Source organism: Microcaecilia unicolor, chromosome 5 (assembly GCF_901765095.1).
Source record: "Microcaecilia unicolor chromosome 5, aMicUni1.1, whole genome shotgun sequence".
NCBI classification, from domain to species: domain Eukaryota; kingdom Metazoa; phylum Chordata; class Amphibia; order Gymnophiona; family Siphonopidae; genus Microcaecilia; species Microcaecilia unicolor.
The window spans coordinates 347,260,983-347,281,079 of NC_044035.1; the positions used below are offsets into that span (position 1 = coordinate 347,260,983).

Below are 20,097 nucleotides of genomic sequence, written 5' to 3' on the forward strand. Positions count from 1 at the left end.
GCTGGGCTTACAGATGACTTGTTGGCATTAGTTTTCCATTTTTTATTCAAATATGTATTACTGCATCATATTTTCTATTGGTCGCATATCAAATGCATGTCAAACTGTGCACATTTTTGCTTATTATTTTATGTTCACTTGCAAAACTAGCTCATTAATAGTAGTTTCATTAACAATGTCTAGATATTGCAAAAAAAAAAAAAAAATGCATCACTGATATTTGCAAGATACATCATGTCATCAACCTCCAGGTGCGAAGAATGGTGTCCTAAAATTACAGTGCCCTACGGAACAGCATTATGCTCAATTCACTGGTCTGTAGTGATGCCGTTAACGAGAGTTACCAGGATCGGATGTGGTACACCAGCACAGTGGTCTGGGAGAAATACACATCGTTCGGAATTCTTTCTTGCCTTGCTGGAAATATGGAAATAAGCAAATCATCCAATCTCACTGGTTTCACCTGTGATTTTCAAAATAATTTGCTTTGTCTCATTTGAAGAGTGGCTTGCAAATTCTGCTTACAAACCTAACAAGTAGATTCTCAGCATTTCCCAATCATTTTTAACTCTTGGCCTGAATGTTTCTAGAATTTAAAAAGGGATGGGAGTTATTAAATCTAATAACCAGAGAAACAGTGAGAAGATAAAAACCATGAAAGGTCTCCAGAATATCAGTGAAAAAAACCCCCAAAAGCAGAAGAGACCCCTTTTGAAAAAACAACAAAGAACAATAAACAGAAAAAGGGGCGTGACTACTGAAGTTCCAACCCTGGGATATTTAACAACACTATATATAGAAAAACCCTACATATGACTCGACACAAATTGGTATACTGACTCATCTCTAGGACTCCTGAGGCAGGCGCCCTCTGCGCTGAAACGCAGGACTGCGTCAAGTCACATTTAGGGTTTTCCTGTATAGTGTTGAATAAACATCCCAGAGTTGGAACTTCAGAGGTCGCTCCCCTTTTTCCTTCCAGAATATCAGTAACACTTGTGAAGGTGCTGAACCGATGGCTGAAGCACAAAGAAGCAACAAGCCAGGTTCCTGAATTCAGGAAGTGTTGAAGATTCATCGAGAGTAACCAATCCCTGTGGGTACAAATCTACACGAAACACAAGGCACAGTGTGATTTGACCTGGCAGTCTACGCAGAAAACAAAGACAGGGAGGGGACTTGGTAGAAACGGCATTCATGTGCACAGCCACCACAAGAGATGAGCGAAAAGGGCAACCGCCCTGAGTGCCACATCACACTTGTCCGTCCGTGGGAAGGTAGGAGGCACCACAACCAACCCTTGCACAGAGCACCACCTTTGTCCAGCGACTGCCACAGTGTGTACACGCATCCGTTCCGTAGCCATGCTGCACCAGATGGTGCTCCCTGCAGAAACCTGGGCATTGCTGGTGCTCTGGGGAAAAAAAAAAAATTCTTTGCCAACACAGAATCTTTACGCCAGCTGTAGAACGATGACGGTTCTTTTGCAGAAGTGTATGCTGCAAATTTAAATTTTATCCAGCATGATGATATAAGAACCTAAGAATTGTCACATTGGGTCAGACCTAAGTCCAGTATCCTGTTTTCAAAAGTGCCCAAACCAGGTTACAAGTGCTTGGCAGAAAGATGCCCAAAAGACAGCAAGACTCCATGCTACCCACACCGCCAACCATCTGATAAAAATTGATCGTTTAATCCCAGCATAAGTTATTTGAATGTTCTTTTAACCATACTGCTAATACAAGCAGCAGTATGTTAACACTGCCTGGCTATTTTCTATTTATCCTGAGGAGTATAGTTGACATTACCTGTTCTTTACTTAAACATTTTAGGAAGGTGGAGATGGGCTTTTCAGTTCATGTGATGCAAGGTCACAGAACCACAATAAAGGGAGAAAAATATCAACATGATTATGGAGCCATTAACCCCCAGTCGCCACTAAAAGATCAAAGGATAAAGACTCCCTCTGCGATGCCTTTCATCCTCTGCTAATAATTGTTCCCATTATTGTTGATTGTCTTAAAACACAGATGTCTGATAAAATTAAACAAAAAAAAAAAAATACATAATACTCCAAAACAATATGTTTTTTATCAAATTTAAAAAAAATGGTTCAGAGATGAAAAATTCAAACCTATAAAACAATAAATTAGAATTACAAGCACCGTTTGGCTTATTTAATGTAGTTATGTGATTTGCTTTTCCACTGTCCTGCTTGCAACTAGCTACTGCATCCAATTTTCAGATCCAAAATAATCTATTCAGGTATCTGTGATACCTTTTATAAATGTTCTGTACAAAACTTTGCTTGGTACAAGCAATTATTTTTCTCTCTGCTTTTTCTCAGTCCGAATTGGTCAAAGGTCATTTCTAAGCATTGTTCCTGGCATTAAATACATAGGTTAGAGTGCTACTGAGCATTCCGTTGCAACTGCACATGCTCAGACAGAAAATTCCGCTTCGCCCTTTCTTGCTCTCAGGACGAACCGCCTGATCGGAAGTCCAGCAAAAGGATTGATCCACAGGAAGGAAGGCTGGCCTCCAAACACAGATCTCATGCCATCCCAGCGCAGCCTGCGTTCCCACGTCGCCTTTTCGCTTTTTAGCCGTTCGATTTCCTGTGCACAAGGAAAAAGTGATGTGTTAATAACCCGCAGGATGAGAGGGCAGCACTGATGGTGGCAAACTCCTGAATCTCTGATATATTTTATGGTGCTGTTGCGAGGGATGCTTCTCATGAGGAACTGATATTAGACATTTCTGCCAGCATCTAGCACAGCTGTAGAATCAGAGCTCAAAGGGACTTCAAGATAGCAATTAATAGGGATGGACTGTCCTTGTTCGCTGATAATAGTATACGCTTTTCTTACACAGCTCACACTATCCCCCCCCTCCCCAAATTCTATAAATATAAAACCTGTCATTTCTCTATAATATCACCAAAATTTGTCCTTTCCTTTCTGAGAACACTATCAGAACCCTTATCCATGCTCTTATCACCTCTCACTTAGACTATTGCAGCTTGCTTCTCACAAGTCTCCCACTAAGCCATCTCTCTCCCCTTCAATCTGTTCAAAATTTGCTGCATGACTTATATTCCGCCAGTGTCACTATGCTTGTATTAGCCCTCTCCTCAAGTCACTTCATTTGGCTCCCTATCCATTTCCGCATACAGTTCAAACTCCTCTTATTGACTTACAAGTGCATTCACTCTGCAGCTCCTCAGTACCTCTCCATTCTCATCTCTCCCTATAATCCTTTCCGAGAACTCCGTTCACTGGGTAAATCTCTCTTATCTGCACCCTTCTCCTCCACCACTAACTCCAGACTCTGTTCCTTTTATCTTGCTGCACCATATGCCTGGAATAGACTCCCTGAGCCGGTACGTCAAGCTCCATCTCTGGCCGCCTTCAAATCTAGGCTAAAGGCCCACCTTTTTGATGCTACTTTTAATTCTTAACCCTATTCACTTGTTCAGTACCTATGTCTGGCTTATCATTCCCACCATAAGTATTTCCCTTATCCCTCATTTGTCCTTATGTCTGTCCTGATTAGATTGTAAGCTCTGTTGAGCAGGGACTGTCTCTTCATGTTCACGTGTACAGTGCTGTGTACGTCTAGTAGCGCTTTCGAAATGATAAGTACTAGTAGTAAGTAGTATTTGGGATTCCAGAATCTTGCTACTCTTTGGGATTCTGGAATCTTGCTATTCTTTGTCCTTATCCCTTATTTGTCCTGTTTGTCTGTCCTAATTAGACTGTAAGCTCCGTCGAGCAGGGACTGTCTCTTCATGTCCAGTGTACGTCTAGTAGCGCTACAGAAACGATCAGTAGTAATACTACTAAAGTTAGGCTTGCAAATGCACATCCAGTCATATGATAGGGTCAGTCACGCACTTAAGAGCTCTTTTACTAAAGGGTTGGCGTGCGGCAATGGGCTTGCCATTCGCCAATCAGGAACTAACACCGGGCTTCTGCAGGAGCCCGGCGGTAGTTCCCACTCCCAGCATGTGCCATTACTGCCCAGTTACTGCTGGGTTAGCGCGGGAGCCCTGACTGCCACCTCAATGCTCCCGCCCCCCCAGGTTCACTTACGCATGCCCATTTCTTTTTGAGAAATAAAGGCAGCCTTTTACCCGCTGTGGTAAAAGGGGGCCTCGATGCGGCTCAAAAGCACGCCAGTGTAGGCCCCCCTTTACCACAGCTTAGTAAAAAAAGGGCCCTTTAATTAGCTAATTGGTGCTAAATTGGCACTTAACAGGAGATAAGAACCAATTGGTGTTCACACACTGACTGGCACTAATTAGCAGGTTCTGTGCATAACTGACCTACACCGTTATTCTATAAACTAAGCATCTAACTTCTCTCGCACACAACTGCCAAGGAGACGTTAACATGGGAGGGGCATGGGAGTGTCAGGGTGTTCTATTTCTGCGCATACTTTATAGTAGAGTTGAATTTACACGCACTACTGCTGCTTTTAGGTGCCAGCCATACACATGGTGTAAGTGCTAGCGCCTAGTGTTCGAGAACAGATTTGGCGCACAACTCAACGTCCAGTTTTTTTGGCTCTTTCCTGACAGGGTGCACGTGTGTGATGGTTTGCGCACACACACACACTATCGGGAAAAGAGTGCGCACTTTTTAACAGAGTACTCCCTCTTTCACATAGTGCTCACTCTTTACGACATTTGTTCTGGAACGGAAAAAAAAAAAAAAAAAGACATATTTTGTTTGGCTACCGAACCATCATATCAATTAGTCTATCTGCCTATACCTGAACTACCACAGCCACATGACTGTCCAGAAATTCTAGGCCACACATTTTTATTGTTTACAAAACTAAAAACCATTTCGGTGACAGCAATTATCATTATTGTTAAAACTTCCATAAGCAAAAATTAGCCAGGAAGGGCAGAGGCTCTGCCCTGTTCATTAATTCCTCCTACGTTCTCTCGCCACTCCCTGGTTTCTGACATAACAGTTAGTACATTAAGAGGGTAAATTTTAAAAGCATTCCTAAGATTATGAGGTGTTGTACAGTAGACTATACAAGTGCAACAGTTCCCAGGGCAGGGTGGGGACATCTGTATTCATGTGCACTGTTTTGAAATACGTGAGCATTTTGGACGTCCTTAACTGCCCATTGCAGAAACATCCAAAATTTGGACATCCTCTACTGCCCCGTCACAGAAACGTCCACATTTTGGACATCCTCAACTGCCCCGTCGCTATACCTCTGACACCCCCTTGAAATTTGGCCGTCCCTGCAACAGGGCAGTTGAGGACGTCCATCTTCCCATTTAAAGATAGGTGTCCTTCTCTTTTCATTGGTCTCCAGCCCAGACCTGTCAAACAAGTGCGGGAGGATTGTGCTGAGCGCATGCTCAGGCACAATTCTCCCGCACTTCTACCCCATGAGCAGAGATAATTGCGCTGCTTAAATTTGCATACATTATCTCTGATCATAGGTCTAATAGCGTCCCGCATTGTTCCAGCGCTATTTTAGAGCGCTGTTTGGAACAGCGCGGGGCTTTTGATCATCTGCCTGATAGTGACCTAGTGGTTACAGCATCAGGCTGAGATCCAGGGAAGACCAAATTCAAATCCCACTGAAACTCCACCTAAACCTTCCATCGTCTCAGGTACAAACTTAGACTGCAAGCCCTCTGGGGATAAGGAAACACCTTGAGCTAGGCATGGCATTCCTGGGACGTGGTTAAACTGAGCCAGTCTGTTCTGCTGATCCAATAAAGTTACCCAAATAACTCTGGATGGATCATCACAGATCAATATTCAGCCGGTTTAAGGTAACCAGACAAGTTTAACCAGATATTCAAAGACTTTACCACTAAGCCAGCAAAACTAAACAGTGCAGGGAGTTAAGCAAATCATCCCCTTATACTTATAGGGCAGTGATGTTTCCAGTAAGGCCTTAACTGCAGTGGCAATCCTAGGTCGACTTGGGTATAACAAAAGAGAGGGAACAAAGTACAAACTAAAGTCCAAACAAAAAAACAGCACCACGGGCCTTTAAAATGGAACAAAGTTCTTTAATGAATGAGCCTTGACCCGACACGGGCCGTGTTTTGGTGACTAGCACCTGCGTCAGGGGTCACAGTGATGACGTGGAAAACTTGGGGAATAACTCGAATATTTTCATCTACAATATTCCTTACCCCACGTCTCACGTAGCAAAAGTTATAAAGCACCAAGGCACCTTCACTTTCTGTATCCAAATGGTCGACTGCCACCTGGGGCGGATCGCCGCTGCGCACCCCCCCCCCCCCCGGGGTGCAGCGGCGTCCGTCCCCCCAGGGTGCAGCACGACACCCCCTTCCCCGGGTGCATTCTTGGCTACTGGAGGGCGCAGAGAGCAGCAGCGTGCCTGTCGGCTCTGCTGGCTCCCTGCTCCCTCGGAACAAGAAGTAACCTGTTCTGGGGCAGAGGGAGCAGGGAACCAGCGGAGTCAACAGGCGCAAGGCTGCTCTGTGCACCCTCCAGCAGCATGCATCCGGGGCGGACCGCTACTACTACTATTTAGCATTTCTATAGCGCTACAAGGCATACGCAGCGCTGCACAAACATAGAAGAAAGACAGTCCCTGCTCAAAGAGCTATGTAATAAAAGTGAGCCAAGTATAGGACAATCAAGCCATTGTGACATCACTGATGAGGTTGGCTCTTATTGGTGGCCTGAGGCATTATGACATCACAATATTAGCTCTGGTTACAAGAGACTACTACTACTACTATTTAGCATTTCTATAGCGCTACAAGGCATACGCAGCGCTGCACAAACATAGAAGAAAGACAGTCCCTGCTCAAAGAGCTTACCGCCCCCACCTTGCTACGCCGCTGCTTAACTGTTTATTTTTAAGTACATTCATAGCAAACAGAACTGATTATCACCACAATCCGAGTCTGTCCTACCCCAGCCAGTCTCTGATCCCTCCTTCTTTTAACTTGCTATCATCTGGCTGGGCATTGAGTTGCTTGGTGGGGGGGGGGGGGGGGGGGTGGGGGAGGGATACCAGCCTGGGAAATGTAAAAATGAACATTTGCTGAGTTAACTCCCAAAGCTTAGCTGGACAAATCCTTTGTATTACTAACTTCTTAAGTGACTTGGAGGGGCATTTTCAAAAGAAACCTCTAAATCAGAATTTGGACGTTTCACAAAGACGTCCAAATTCCGAACAGGCAAGAGGGTCATTTTCGAAAAAGATGGACGTCTATTTTTTGTGTTTGAAAATACTATGGACGTCATGTGATTTAGACGTCTTAGTGGTTTGGACGTCCTTATTTTTGTCCATTTTCAAACAAAAGATGTCCAAATGCAAGACATCAAAAACAGAGAAGGAGTGGCTTAATGGTTAGTGAAGTGGGCTTTGATCCTGGCAACATGGGTTCAATTGCCACTGCTGCTCCTTATGACTTTGGGCAAGTCAAATGCACAAGGGGCATTTTTGGATATGACATCTAAGTCTGAATTTGGATGTCTTTTGTAAAACGTCCAAAATCAGCACAGGAAAGTGCTGTTTGGAAAAATGTTTTGTGATTTTGGGGGAGTAAAGGGAGGTGATCCCCAAGTCCCTCCAGTGGTCATCTGGGGCAGCTCTTGTGTGGAGTAGAGGAGTAACCTAGTGGTTAGTGCAGCGGACTTTGATCCTGGGGAAGTGGGTTCAATTCCCACTGAAGCTACTCGCTATAAAAACAGGTCTAGCTCAAAACGTTGTCTTTGTTTTGTTCCATTATTGCTGAAAGACGTCCACGTCTTAGGAACGCCCAAGACCCACCTCGAACACGCCCCTGCCACACCCCCTTGAGATTTGGAAGTCCTTCTGATGGACTTCAGAGAAAGACTTCCAACAAGAGGTTTCGATAATACTGATTTCGACGTTTCTGTGCGATAAACGTCCAAATGCTGACTTATGCCACTTTCTGGACGTCTATCTCTTGAAAATGAGCCTGCTGGATATCTTTATCCAGACCTATTCAGAGGTACACTTGTCCTACTGTATATCTGGACCAAGGTATCTAGACTACTTTCCTAATCAAAAGCTTTTTAAGATGGACCTCAGTAATGTTGAGAGAAAGATGACAACCTGAAAAGAAAGAAGAATCAACAATAATGATCAATTGTTCTGCAAGAGCCTATGTAAACAAGCAATAATTACGTGCGTATTTTTGCAGCATCCTGCTTGGCTAATTTTGCACCAATGTGGTGAAGGGAGCGCTTGAACGCTAGTAATGAAAGTGCAAGGTTGTCTTTTTATTGGTCTATCCATCTATAATTGGTTTGGATACCCTAATTTCTATGTACCCAAGTTAAAGCAGCGTGATTATGTTTGTTAAGACATCTGCAGTACAAGCCCTTGTAAATTAGAGCAGGCCAACTAGAGCCAAAGAGAATGCATCTGAGTTTCCTCACCCTATGCTTGGAACAACCTTCCTGAACCCTTACGCCAAGCCCCCTCCCTGCCCGTCTTCAAGTCTTTGCTTAAAGCCCACTTCTTCAATGCTGCGTTCGGCATCTAACCCTTACCGTTCAGTGAATCCAGACTGCCCCAATTTGACTGCCCCTATCGGACCGACCGTTCACTTGTCTATTAGATTGTAAGCTCTTTGAGCAGGGACTGTCTCTCTTTGTTAAATTGTACAGCGCTGCGTAACCCTAGTAGCGCTCTAGAAATGTTAAGTAGTAGTAGTAGTAGTTTGAAATGCCTCTAGCATGGAATTAGGGCTTAAGAAAATTCTTAACAGATTAAACCAGTTAATACTCAGACCAAAAGGAGGCTAAAGGAAACAGAGGAGATGAATTCTTACCGTTTCATCGTTGCATATTGAGTGGATCTGGGTGCCGAACATAACTGCGGTAAAAGTAAGAAACAGAAAACCCTCAAGGCACAGGAAGATCAGCAGAATCACGGTTACAGGCGGGGAAAATTCACTGCATTCTGTCAAAGTGAGAAATCCGGTTAGAGGACGCCATGGAAATGCAAACTCAAGTCCAAAACCTGGTCACTGCCAGGCCCAGGTAGCTGTTAAATTTAATTTTAAACTTAATTTGACATTTGCATCTCACTTAAACAAGAGTGGGAAACATCATCGTGTACAATCAGATACAAAACCTTACTGTGAGTCCTCTAGGGACAGAGAAAACATAGTAACATAGTAGATGACGGCAGAAAAAGACCTGCATGGTCCATCCAGTCTGCCCAAGACAAACTCATATGTGTATACCTTACCTTGAATTTGTACCTGTCCTTTTTAGGGCACAGACCATATAAGTCTGCCCAGCAGTATTTCCCGCCTCCCAACCACCAGTCCCGCCTCCCATCACCGGCTCTGGTACAGACCGTATAAGTCTGCCCTCCCCTATCCTCGCCTCCCAACCACCACCCCCTCTTCCCCCCAACTGCTCCACCACCCAATTTCAGCTAAGCTTCTGAGGATCCATTCCTTCTGCACAGGATTCCTCTATGCATATCCCACGCATGTTTGAACTCCGTTACCGTTTTCATCTCCACCACCTCCCGCGGGAGGGCATTCCAAGCGTCTACCACCCTCTCCGTGAAAAAATACTTCCTGACATCTTTCCTGAGTCTGCCCTTAAGAAAGTACCTGCATATAGTTTGTACAGCACTGCGTACGTCTAGTAGCACTATAGAAATGAGCCAGACTCATATTTGGAAAAACAAAATATGAAAGCGCCAAACCCCTAAGAGAAAAACTACAGTGGCTCCCACTTAAAGAACGAATCACGTTCAAAATCTGCACTCTGGTTGATAAAATCATAAAAGAGATTGTAGTAGATCGGGTATCCTTAAATAACAATAAAAATCAGACAAAAGATTGCCAATTAATACTGTCAAGTACTAAGCATGATGTACTTAGGAACAACAAACATAGTTTGAAATGTCTATATGCGAATGCCAGGAGCCTAAGAAATAAGATGGGGGAGTTAGAATATATTGCACTAAATGAAAAATTAGATATAATAGGCATCTCTGAGACCTGGTGGAAGGAGGATAACCAGTGGGACACTGTCATACCGGGGTACAAATTATATCGTAGTGATAGGGTGAATCGGATTGGTGGAGGGGTAGCATTGTATATTAACGAGAGCCTTGAATCAAATAGATTGAAAATTCTGCAGGAAACAAAACACTCCTTGGAATCACTGTGGATTGAAATTCCATGTGCAAAGGGGAAAAGGATAGTGATAGGAGTGTACTACCGTCCGCCTGGCCAGGACGAACAGACGGATGCGGAAATGTTAAAGGAAATCAGGGACGCAAACAAACTGGGCAACACAATAATAATGGGGGATTTCAATTACCCGCATATAGACTGGGTTAATGTAACATCTGTACACGCAAGGGACATAAGATTTCTTGATGAAATCAAGGACAGCTTCATGGAACAGCTAGTTCAGGAGCCGACAAGAGAAGGAAAAATACTAGACTTAGTCCTTAGTGGTGCTCATGATCTAGTGCAGGGGGTAACGGTACGAGGGCCGCTTGATAACAGTGATCATAATATGATCGGTTTTGATATTGGCATTGAAGGAAGTGAAACTAGGAAATCAAGTACGCTAGCGTTTAACTATAGAAAAGGTGATTACGACAAAATGAGAAAAATGGTGAAAAAAAGACTGAAAGGAGAAGCTCGCAGAGTAAAAAACTTGCGTCAGGCGTGGATGCTGTTTAAAAACACCATCCTGGAGGTTCAGGACAAATATATTCCACGTATTAGAAAAAAGGGAAAAAAGACTAAACGTCAGCCGGCGTGGCTAAACAGTAAGATAAAGGAAGTCATTAGAGCCAAAAAACAATCCTTCAGAAAGTGGAGAAGAGAACCAACTGAAAGTAACAGGATAGATCATAAGGAATGCCAAGCCAAATGCAAAGCGGAGATAAGGAGGGCAAAAAAGGACTTTGAGAAGAAATTAGCGTTGGAAGCAAAAATACATAGTAAAAATTTTTTTAGATACATTAAAAGCAGGAAACCGGCCAAAGAGTCGGTTGGGCCGCTGGACGAAAATGGTGTTAAAGGGGCGATCAGGGAGGACAAAGCCGTAGCGGAGAAATTAAATGAATTCTTTGCTTCGGTCTTCACCGAGGAGGATTTGGGGAGGACACCGGTGCCGGAAAGAATATTTGAAGCGGGGGAGTCGGAGAAACTAAACGAATTCTCTGTAACCTTGGAGGATGTAATGGGTCAGTTCAGCAAGCTGAAGAGTAGTAAATCACCGGGACCTGATGGTATTCATCCCAGAGTATTAATAGAACTAAAAAATGAACTTGCGGAGCTACTGTTAGAAATATGCAATCTGTCCCTAAAATCGAGTGTAGTACCGGAAGACTGGAGGGTAGCCAATGTTACTCCGATTTTTAAGAAGGGTTCCAGAGGAGATCCGGGAAATTATAGACCGGTGAGTCTGATGTCGGTGCCGGGCAAGATGGTGGAGGCTATTATTAAGAATAAAATTGCAGAGCATATACAAAAACATGGACTGATGAGACAAAGTCAGCACGGATTTAGTGAAGGGAAGTCTTGCCTCACCAATCTAATGCATTTTTTTGAGGGGGTAAGCAAACATGTGGACAATGGGGAGCCGGTTGATATTGTATATCTGGATTTTCAGAAGGCGTTTGACAAGGTGCCGCACGAAAGACCCCTGAAGAAATTGCAGAGTCATGGAATCGGAGGTAGGGTATTATTATGGATTAAGAACTGGTTGAAAGATAGGAAGCAGAGAGTAGGATTGCGTGGCCAGTATTCTCAGTGGAGGAGGGTAGTTAGTGGGGTCCCGCAGGGGTCTGTGCTGGGTCCGTTGCTTTTTAATGTATTTATAAATGACCTAGAGATGGGAATAACTAGTGAGGTAATTAAATTCGCCGATGACACAAAATTATTCAGGGTCGTCAAGTCGCAGGAGGAATGTGAACGATTACAGGAGGACCTTGCGAGACTGGGAGATTGGGCGTGCAAGTGGCAGATGAAGTTCAATGTTGACAAGTGCAAAGTGATGCATGTGGGTAAGAGGAACCCGAATTATAGCTACGTCTTGCAAGGTTCCGCGTTAGGAGTTACGGATCAAGAAAGGGATCTGGGTGTCGTCGTCGATGATACGCTGAAACCTTCTGCTCAGTGTGCTGCTGCGGCTAGGAAAGCGAATAGAATGTTGGGTGTTATTAGGAAGGGTATGGAGTCCAGGTGTGCGGATGTTATAATGCCGTTGTATCGCTCCATGGTGCGACCGCACCTGGAGTATTGTGTTCAGTACTGGTCTCCGTATCTCAAAAAAGATATAGTAGAATTGGAAAAGGTACAGCGAAGGGCGACGAAAATGATAGTGGGGATGGGACGACTTTCCTATGAAGAGAGGCTGAGAAGGCTAGGGCTTTTTAGCTTGGAGAAGAGACGGCTGAGGGGAGATATGATAGAAGTGTATAAAATAATGAGTGGAATGGATCGGGTGGATGTGAAGCGACTGTTCACGCTATCCAAAAATACTAGGACTAGAGGGCATGAGTTGAAGCTACAGTGTGGTAAATTTAAAACGAATCGGAGAAAATTTTTCTTCACCCAACGTGTAATTAGACTCTGGAATTCGTTGCCGGAGAACGTGGTACGGGCGGTTAGCTTGACGGAGTTTAAAAAGGGGTTAGATAGATTCCTAAAGGACAAGTCCATAGACCGCTATTAAATGGACTTGGAAAAATTCCGCATTTTTAGGTATAACTTGTCTGGAATGTTTTTACGTTTGGGGAGCGTGCCAGGTGCCCTTGACCTGGATTGGCCACTGTCGGTGACAGGATGCTGGGCTAGATGGACCTTTGGTCTTTCCCAGTATGGCACTACTTATGTACTTATGTACTTATGTGAAGCTCCGGCTTACATGTCAAGCCTCATAGATTTACCAACCAGGAATTCTAATAGATAATCACGTACATTCCTCAATCTCCACTACCCCAAGCTGCAAAGGACTAAAATATAAACTAACATATGCATTCAAGCTTCTCCTACGTAAGCACGCAACTATGGAATGCACTTACCAAAATCCACAAAAACAACACACGACATAACTAATTTCCAAAAATTACTAAAAACCAACCTATTCAATAAGGCATACCACAATGATCCATCCTAAATACCAGAGAACAAAATTCATACCAGAACTGTACAAAACGGAACTCTCTATTCCTGACTGTTTAAGCTAATCTATCACGATTGAACTTTAAACCCAACACCTTTTATTTCTCACTACGAAAGTGAATTCTTTTACTCGCTTGCCTAATCCACTCTGTCACCTGCATTATAACTATGCATTTCTCATTCCGGAATTGGTGATCGCCACTATGGAACAATGTAAGCCACATTGAGCCTGCAAAAAGGTGGGAAAATGTGGGATACAAATTAATAAATAAGAAGTCGTAGATGTAGTACAATCACCTAAAACACTTATAGAAGTACATTTCAACTGATCAAGTTCTAAATGAAATAATTACACAAACAGCTGCTCAAGAATCCATGTCATAAGCTTTTTGCTAATCCATTCATAGATCTTTGGACACGCTATTCCAAACCAAAGAGGCCTGACCGTTCTGAAAAAGCTGGGGGGGTCATTCCACATGTAATCCTACGTTCAAATGCTAATAGCTTAAAGTGTTCCCCTGCTCACAACTGGAAGCCAGGGCAATGGTTTTACATAGTAACATAGTAGATGACGGCAGAAAAAGACCTGCACGGTCCATCCAGTCTGCCCAACAAGATAACTCATATTTGCTGCTTTTTGTGTATACCTTACTTTGATTTGTACCTGTGCTCTTCAGGGCACAGACCGTATAAGTCTGCCCCGCACTATCCCCGCCTCCCAACCTCCAGCCCCACCTCCCAACCACCGGCTCTGGCACAGGCACAGACTGTATAAGTCTGCCCAGCACTATCCTCACCTCCCCAGCCCTGCCTCCCAACCCCGGCTCTGGCACAGACCGTACAAGTCTGTCCAGCACTATCCCCGCCTCCCAACCACCAGTCCCGCTTCCCACCACCGGCTCTGGCACAGACCGTATAAGTCTGCCCAGCCCTATCCCCGCCTCCCAAACACCAGCCCCGCCTCCCGATCTTGACTAAGCTCCTGAGGATCCATTCCTTCTGAACAGGATTCCTTTATGTTTATCCCACGCATGTTTATCCCGTTTTCATTTCCACCACCTCCCGCGGGAGGGCATTCCAAGCATCCACTACTCTCTCCGTGAAAAAATACTTCCTGACATTTTTCTTGAGTCTGCCCCCCTTCAATCTCATTTCATGTCCGTTCGTTCTACCACCTTCCCATCTCCGGAAAAGATTCGTTTGCGGATTAATACCTTTCAAATATTTGAACCCATTTCCACCTTGAGCCATGAAATACCAACTTGGCGGCAGCATTCCACAATAACTGCAGATATGCCAACAGTATTTACCCAAGGGAACCAACCGAAGGGCTTATTTCCAAAACCGGTTAAGTCCGATGCAACACGTATGGACTTAACTGGTTTTGCAACTAAGCCCTTCAATTGCTATATTACTACTGCCTGAGTTACTTGGCCAGGAAAAAGGATGGAATTTGTCTCATCAAGCACAATTTGGGGAAGATTTTTGCAGTGAAAGTGTGACCTCAGGCTCCGTGGCCAATCAGGAATCTGCTAATACTTTTAGGCTATGAATAGTCAAGTTGAAACAATCTCCTCCTCACCCCCAGCCCCCCCCTCCCCCCCAAATCAGCACTCGATACTATTCAGGAATTATTCTACCTATACCCATAGCAGCAAGGTCATTCTCAAATTAATTTTGAGAATATTTCTTGGGTTTCTTTTCCCGGTCCTCCACCTTCAAATAACATTTCTCCAACAGAGAATTTTTCCCCCCCATTACTGTAGCCTCAGGACTGGAGTAGCTTATTGAATAGTGTCTGCAACAACTGTACCTCATGGCTGATTTCTGAAAGGCTGTCCCCCCATTTTTCATCATGAAAATCCACCCTTTATAAAAGCTTTGAACCGCTGTAGAACTAGCCTGGGTAAAACCTTTCCACCAAGAATCACCAACGTCATCAGCTCATGGCCCTACAAAGTGAAAGACAGTGGGGAGGACCTCACCATCCTCCACAAACAGGGCCGCCAAGAGACGTAGCCGGGCCCGGGGCAGAACCGGACCATGGTAAGCCGCCCCCCCCCCAACTCGTGCCACTCCCCTGGCACCTTTCTGTCTTTGCTTCCAAGGGGGGCCCGGCGCCGGCAAGCCGCTCGCTACCTACGTGCCTGCTCCCACGGTCTATCCTCTTCTGCTCCTGTCTGTGCCAGGATCCAGATGATTGTATTAACTCGATATCACACTAATGGTGGCAGAGCTGGTGGTTGGGAGGCGGGGCTAGTGTGGGCAGACATATACGGTCTGTGCTGGGGCTGGTGGTTGGGAGGCGGGACTAGTGCTGGGCAGACTTATACGGTCTGTGCCGGGGCTGGTGGTTGGGCGGCGGGGATAGTGCTGGGCAGACTTATACGGTCTGTGCCAGAGCCGGTGGTGGGTGGCAGGGATAGTGCTGGGCAGACTTATACGGTCTGTGCCACAGCTGGTGGTTGGGAGGCGGGGTTGGTGGTTGGGAGGCAGGGATAGTGCTGGGCAGACTTATACGGTCTGTGCCGGGGCTGGTGGTTGGGCGGCGGGGATAGTGCTGGGCAGACTTATACGGTCTGTGTCAGAGCCGGTGGTGGGTGGCAGGGATAGTGCTGGGCAGACTTATACGGTCTGTGCCAGAGCTGGTGGTTGGGAGGCGGGGTTGGTGGTTGGGAGGCAGGGATAGTGCTGGGCAGACTTATACGGTCTGTGCCGGGGCTGGTGGTTGGGCGGCGGGGATAGTGCTGGGCAGACTTATACGGTCTGTGCCAGAGCTGGTGGTTGGGAGGCGGGGTTGGTGGTTGGGAGGCAGGGATAGTGCTGGGCAGACTTATACGGTCTGTGCACTGAAGAGGACAGTACAAATAAAAAAAGTAGCACATATGAATTTATCTTCTTGGGCAGACTGGATGGACCGTGCAGGTCTTTTTCTGCCGTCATCTACTATGTTACTATGTAATGCAATCATCCGGGTCCTGGGTGGAACACAGGAGCAGGGGAGGAGAGACCCGAAGCAGGCAGCAAGAAGCTTGCTGGTGCCAGGCTCTCCCTTGGAAGCAAAGACAGAAACGTAAGGGGGCGGGCAGGCGGGAGCTCCCCAACAGACCTCAGTTCAGAGGAAGCTTTGGCTACCCAAACAATGTAAAACTGCATTTTAAAACGACTGCCTTGGTAGTGCTGCTGAATGGTTTGGACAGAACTGGAATCCTGCCACAAAGACCACTACACATTCTGTTGATTGATTTTTGAAACAGCCCATGGCTTGCAGTCAATATACTTAATTTCAGGTAAATTATTCAGCTTATTAACAGTGCGTCGCCACGTTTACTTTTCAAACGTCTCAGTGATTAACGGGGTCATGTTTCTCTCGGAAACTACAGTAATGGCGCTGGATGCAGTGCAATGCTACAACGTGGACCACGTGTCAAGTTTGAAATCAGCTTTATGTAAGCTAGAAAAATAGTAAAACATGGCTTACCAGTCCATTGCCCCCGGACACAGAAGAACAGCTGAAACCCACACAGGATAAGGGCATGAGCAGAAATTAAAGCTATATACATCTGGAAGGAACAAAGAAACATCTGGAATCACCTTGGGTAGACAGAGAGGTATAGCTCAAACTGGTTTCAAATGGTTTCATGTTTAGTTGTGTTACCAAAAATTATCACAATAGAATAAGCTGGTGTTAAGAGTGTTTTCCTCTGCACTGGTTGGAATACAACAAAACAAAATCTTATGTCATCAGCCTAGAAGATTTCTTTTTTTGGGGGGGAGGGGGGGGGATGGTAGTATAGTATTATTATTTCCCATTTTAAAATAGGGTTTTAAAATTCATTTAGGGTAGTTGAACACAGTCAGAGAGGTCTTAGCTCACTTGATTAGTAACACTGACTACAAGATGGAAAACCATGTATCTACAGCAGGAACGTGAAATCCAACTACCCAGATCGATGCATAGAGGTTGCAGTTAAATACGGGAGATGCAAACAACCGAAGCACAAATCCCTTTGCGTATCGGTCGCTGTTTGTGACTTGAGCGCCTAACACATGTGCAGAACAGGATTGCTCTGCTGGACAGCTTAGTTCATTGCCCCCCCCCCCAACAAAAAAAAAATACCCTAGTGGTCTAGCGAGTCCACCTACCACCCCTCCCCAAATTTAACACTGGGCCCCCCTAGTGGTTTACTGTATCGCACCCCAGACCTCCCTTATACCAATGGTCGGAGGCAGGAGGGAAGTCTACTCCCTCCTGCCTCTGTGCTCAACCCCCTACAAAATGGTAGCAACGAAGTACTATATAAGGTGCCCCAGCAATACGCGTCATGTAAATGACCGAATGGTGTCTGAATAGAGTGCCAAACCCTCCCAACTTAGCTTCTTTTTTTTTTTGGAGGGGGGTGGGGGGGTACTGCAGCTAAGTTGGGAAGGTTTGGTGCTCTGCTCAGATACCATTCAGTTGTTTACATGACACGTATTACTGGTGGAAATTTGAAACTGCAGATGGCTATCTTTAAATGACAACCTGGAGGAGTTCATCTCCCAGGTTGTGAACTAATCCAACATTATAGGTCCTACATTTTGATACCTCTTCTCAGGCTTATAGACCGGCCTGTGTCGAGTCTAGCTCCATATTAATAAAGGATGTGGAGACACTTTTGTGCGCAAGTGTGTTTTACGTAAGAAAATAAGAATACCCATACTAGGTCAGACCAATAGTTCATCTAGCCCAGTAGTATCCTGCTTCCAACAGCGGCCAATCTAGGTCACCTGGCAGAAACCCAAAGAGTAGCAACATTCCATGTAGAACCCCAAAGAACAGCAAGATTCTGGAACCCTAAAGAGTAAAAAGATTCCATTCAGAATCTCAAAGAGTAGCAACATTCCATGTAGAACCCCAAAGAACAGCAAGATTCTGGAACCCTAAAGAGTAAAAAGATTCCATTCAGAATCTCAAAGAGTAGCAACATTCCATGCTACCAATCCCAGGGACAGCAGTACCTTCCTCCATGTCCACCTAAATAACAGACTATGGACTTTTCCCTAAAGGAACCTGTCCAAACCTTTTTTAAACCCAGATACGCTAACTACTGTTACAACATCCTCTGGTAACGAGTTCCAGAGCTGAATTATTCATGAATAAATATGTCCTCCTATTTGTTTTAAAAATATTTCCACGTAATTTCATTGAGTGTCCCCTGGTCTTTGTACTTTTTGAAAGAGTGAAAAAATTCATTCATTTTCACCCATTCTACTCCACTCAGGATTTTGTGGACCTCAATCATATCCCCCTCAATCATGTCTATTTTTTTTGTTTATTCTGACTCGGCTTTCTGCAGTAGCCTCTGAAACAGGAAAGCTAAGAGTAGTTGTATAGTGTAGTCTGTTCCAACGTCTGTCCTTACCTTCTCCTACTAACCTACAAATGCACTCGATCTGCAGCCCCTCCCTACCTCTCTACCCTCATCTCCCCCTACGTTCCTACCCGTAACCTCCGCTCTCAAGACAAACCCCTCCTTTCAGTACCCTTCTCCACCACCGCCAACTCTAGGCTCCGCCATTTCTGCCTCGCCTCACCCCATGCCTGGAATAAACTCCCTGAGCCCATACGCCAGGCCCCCTCCCTGCCCATCTTCAAAGCCTTGCTCAAAGCCCACCTCTTCAATGTCGCCTTCGGCACCTAACCACTATACCTCTATTCAGGAAATCTAGACTGCCCCAACTTGACGTTTCGTCCTTTAGATTGTAAGCTCCTTCGAGCAGGGACTGTCCTTCTTTATTAAATTGTACAGCGCTGCATAACCCTAGTAGCGCTCTAGAAATGTTAAGTAGTAGTAGTAGTTCTACCCTGCAATGGCAAAAAGTAGCAAGACTTGCTTCTTTTTGACATTGCAGGGCAGAATTGTTTAGTGCTATAATAATCAGTGATACAGCCATAAAGTGAGCTTATCAAGAGATCCTATCTCCTCTTCAAAACAGAACACAGATTTCATAATTTAATTACTGACACGCTAAATGACTATTTGTTCAATACTAAATTGAATTTTCCCTTTTCTGTTTGCTAATGGAAAATAGAGGCAGTTGTGTAACTTTCCATTTCATGAAAATGGAGATCTGTAAAGCAGATAGAGAATGGCTGCACTTAAGAGAACCTGCACTTTATTTTAAGGAAATGTATTCTCTTACTAGCTTTAAGAACAGCCCCCATGGGAGCCAACCCCAGGAAACCTTTCGTACTGTGTGAACACCAGAAAACGGTGCCAAAACTGGACAACAAAAAAAAGTGTGAAAACGAGTGTGTTATTTTGTGAGTGTATTATGAATGTGTATTTTTTGTGAGATCTGGTCTCTGGTTTTATCTATTTATGAATTATATTGCTTTTGTACTTTATGAGTTGTGTTAAACTGTTGCAAGTCACTTCGGGCAATCTGCAAGGGAGAATAAAAGCAGGATACGTAGTGCAAAACAGAACAGCACAGAAAACAGTTCGGTATTGGGAAAGGGGGAAGGGCAGCATACAATTTGAAAATGTTGTAATTTGCGCTGTTTAAAATTACACATATATTTAGTGGCAAAATCTGTTTAGGTTCTTAGCAATTGTTTCACTCACACTACCCTTTTGTATAGTCCAGTTAGACATAGAATTTATACCTTAGTGGTTGGATTATTACCACTTATACATATACATTTTGGCCATCACCCTAGAAACAGCATCCTATATAATAATTCTCACCTCCAACGTTCTATACTTGGGACCGTGGCTCCCTGACTGCAAGTGGTCTGCGAGGCAGACACGCACAGACGTCACTGACGTCAACACAGCTGATTCCAAGGCAAGGGGAGGAGTAGGGAAACACGCTACTCCTCCTACTGCCTCGGAATCAGCTGTCACCCCCCCCCGCGCTACGGCCCCCTCGAAACCCACCCCCTCCCG

General features: G+C 44.8%; 1 protein-coding gene across 2 annotated transcripts in view; it reads right to left on the reverse strand.

The window, feature by feature from the left end:
• Positions 1-971: 971 nt before the first annotated feature.
• Positions 972-20,097, reverse strand: part of ZDHHC7 (zinc finger DHHC-type containing 7) — a 141,081-nt gene continuing 121,955 nt past the window's right edge. For both annotated transcript variants that reach the window (XM_030204538.1, XM_030204539.1), the window contains exons 6-8: positions 16,644-16,725; positions 8,825-8,955; positions 972-2,618 (exon numbers count right to left, since the gene is read on the reverse strand). In XM_030204538.1, coding sequence (XP_030060398.1) covers positions 2,442-2,618; positions 8,825-8,955; positions 16,644-16,725 — 390 coding nt within the window. In that variant the 3' untranslated portion in view covers positions 972-2,441. The remainder of the gene's footprint in view (positions 2,619-8,824; positions 8,956-16,643; positions 16,726-20,097) is intronic.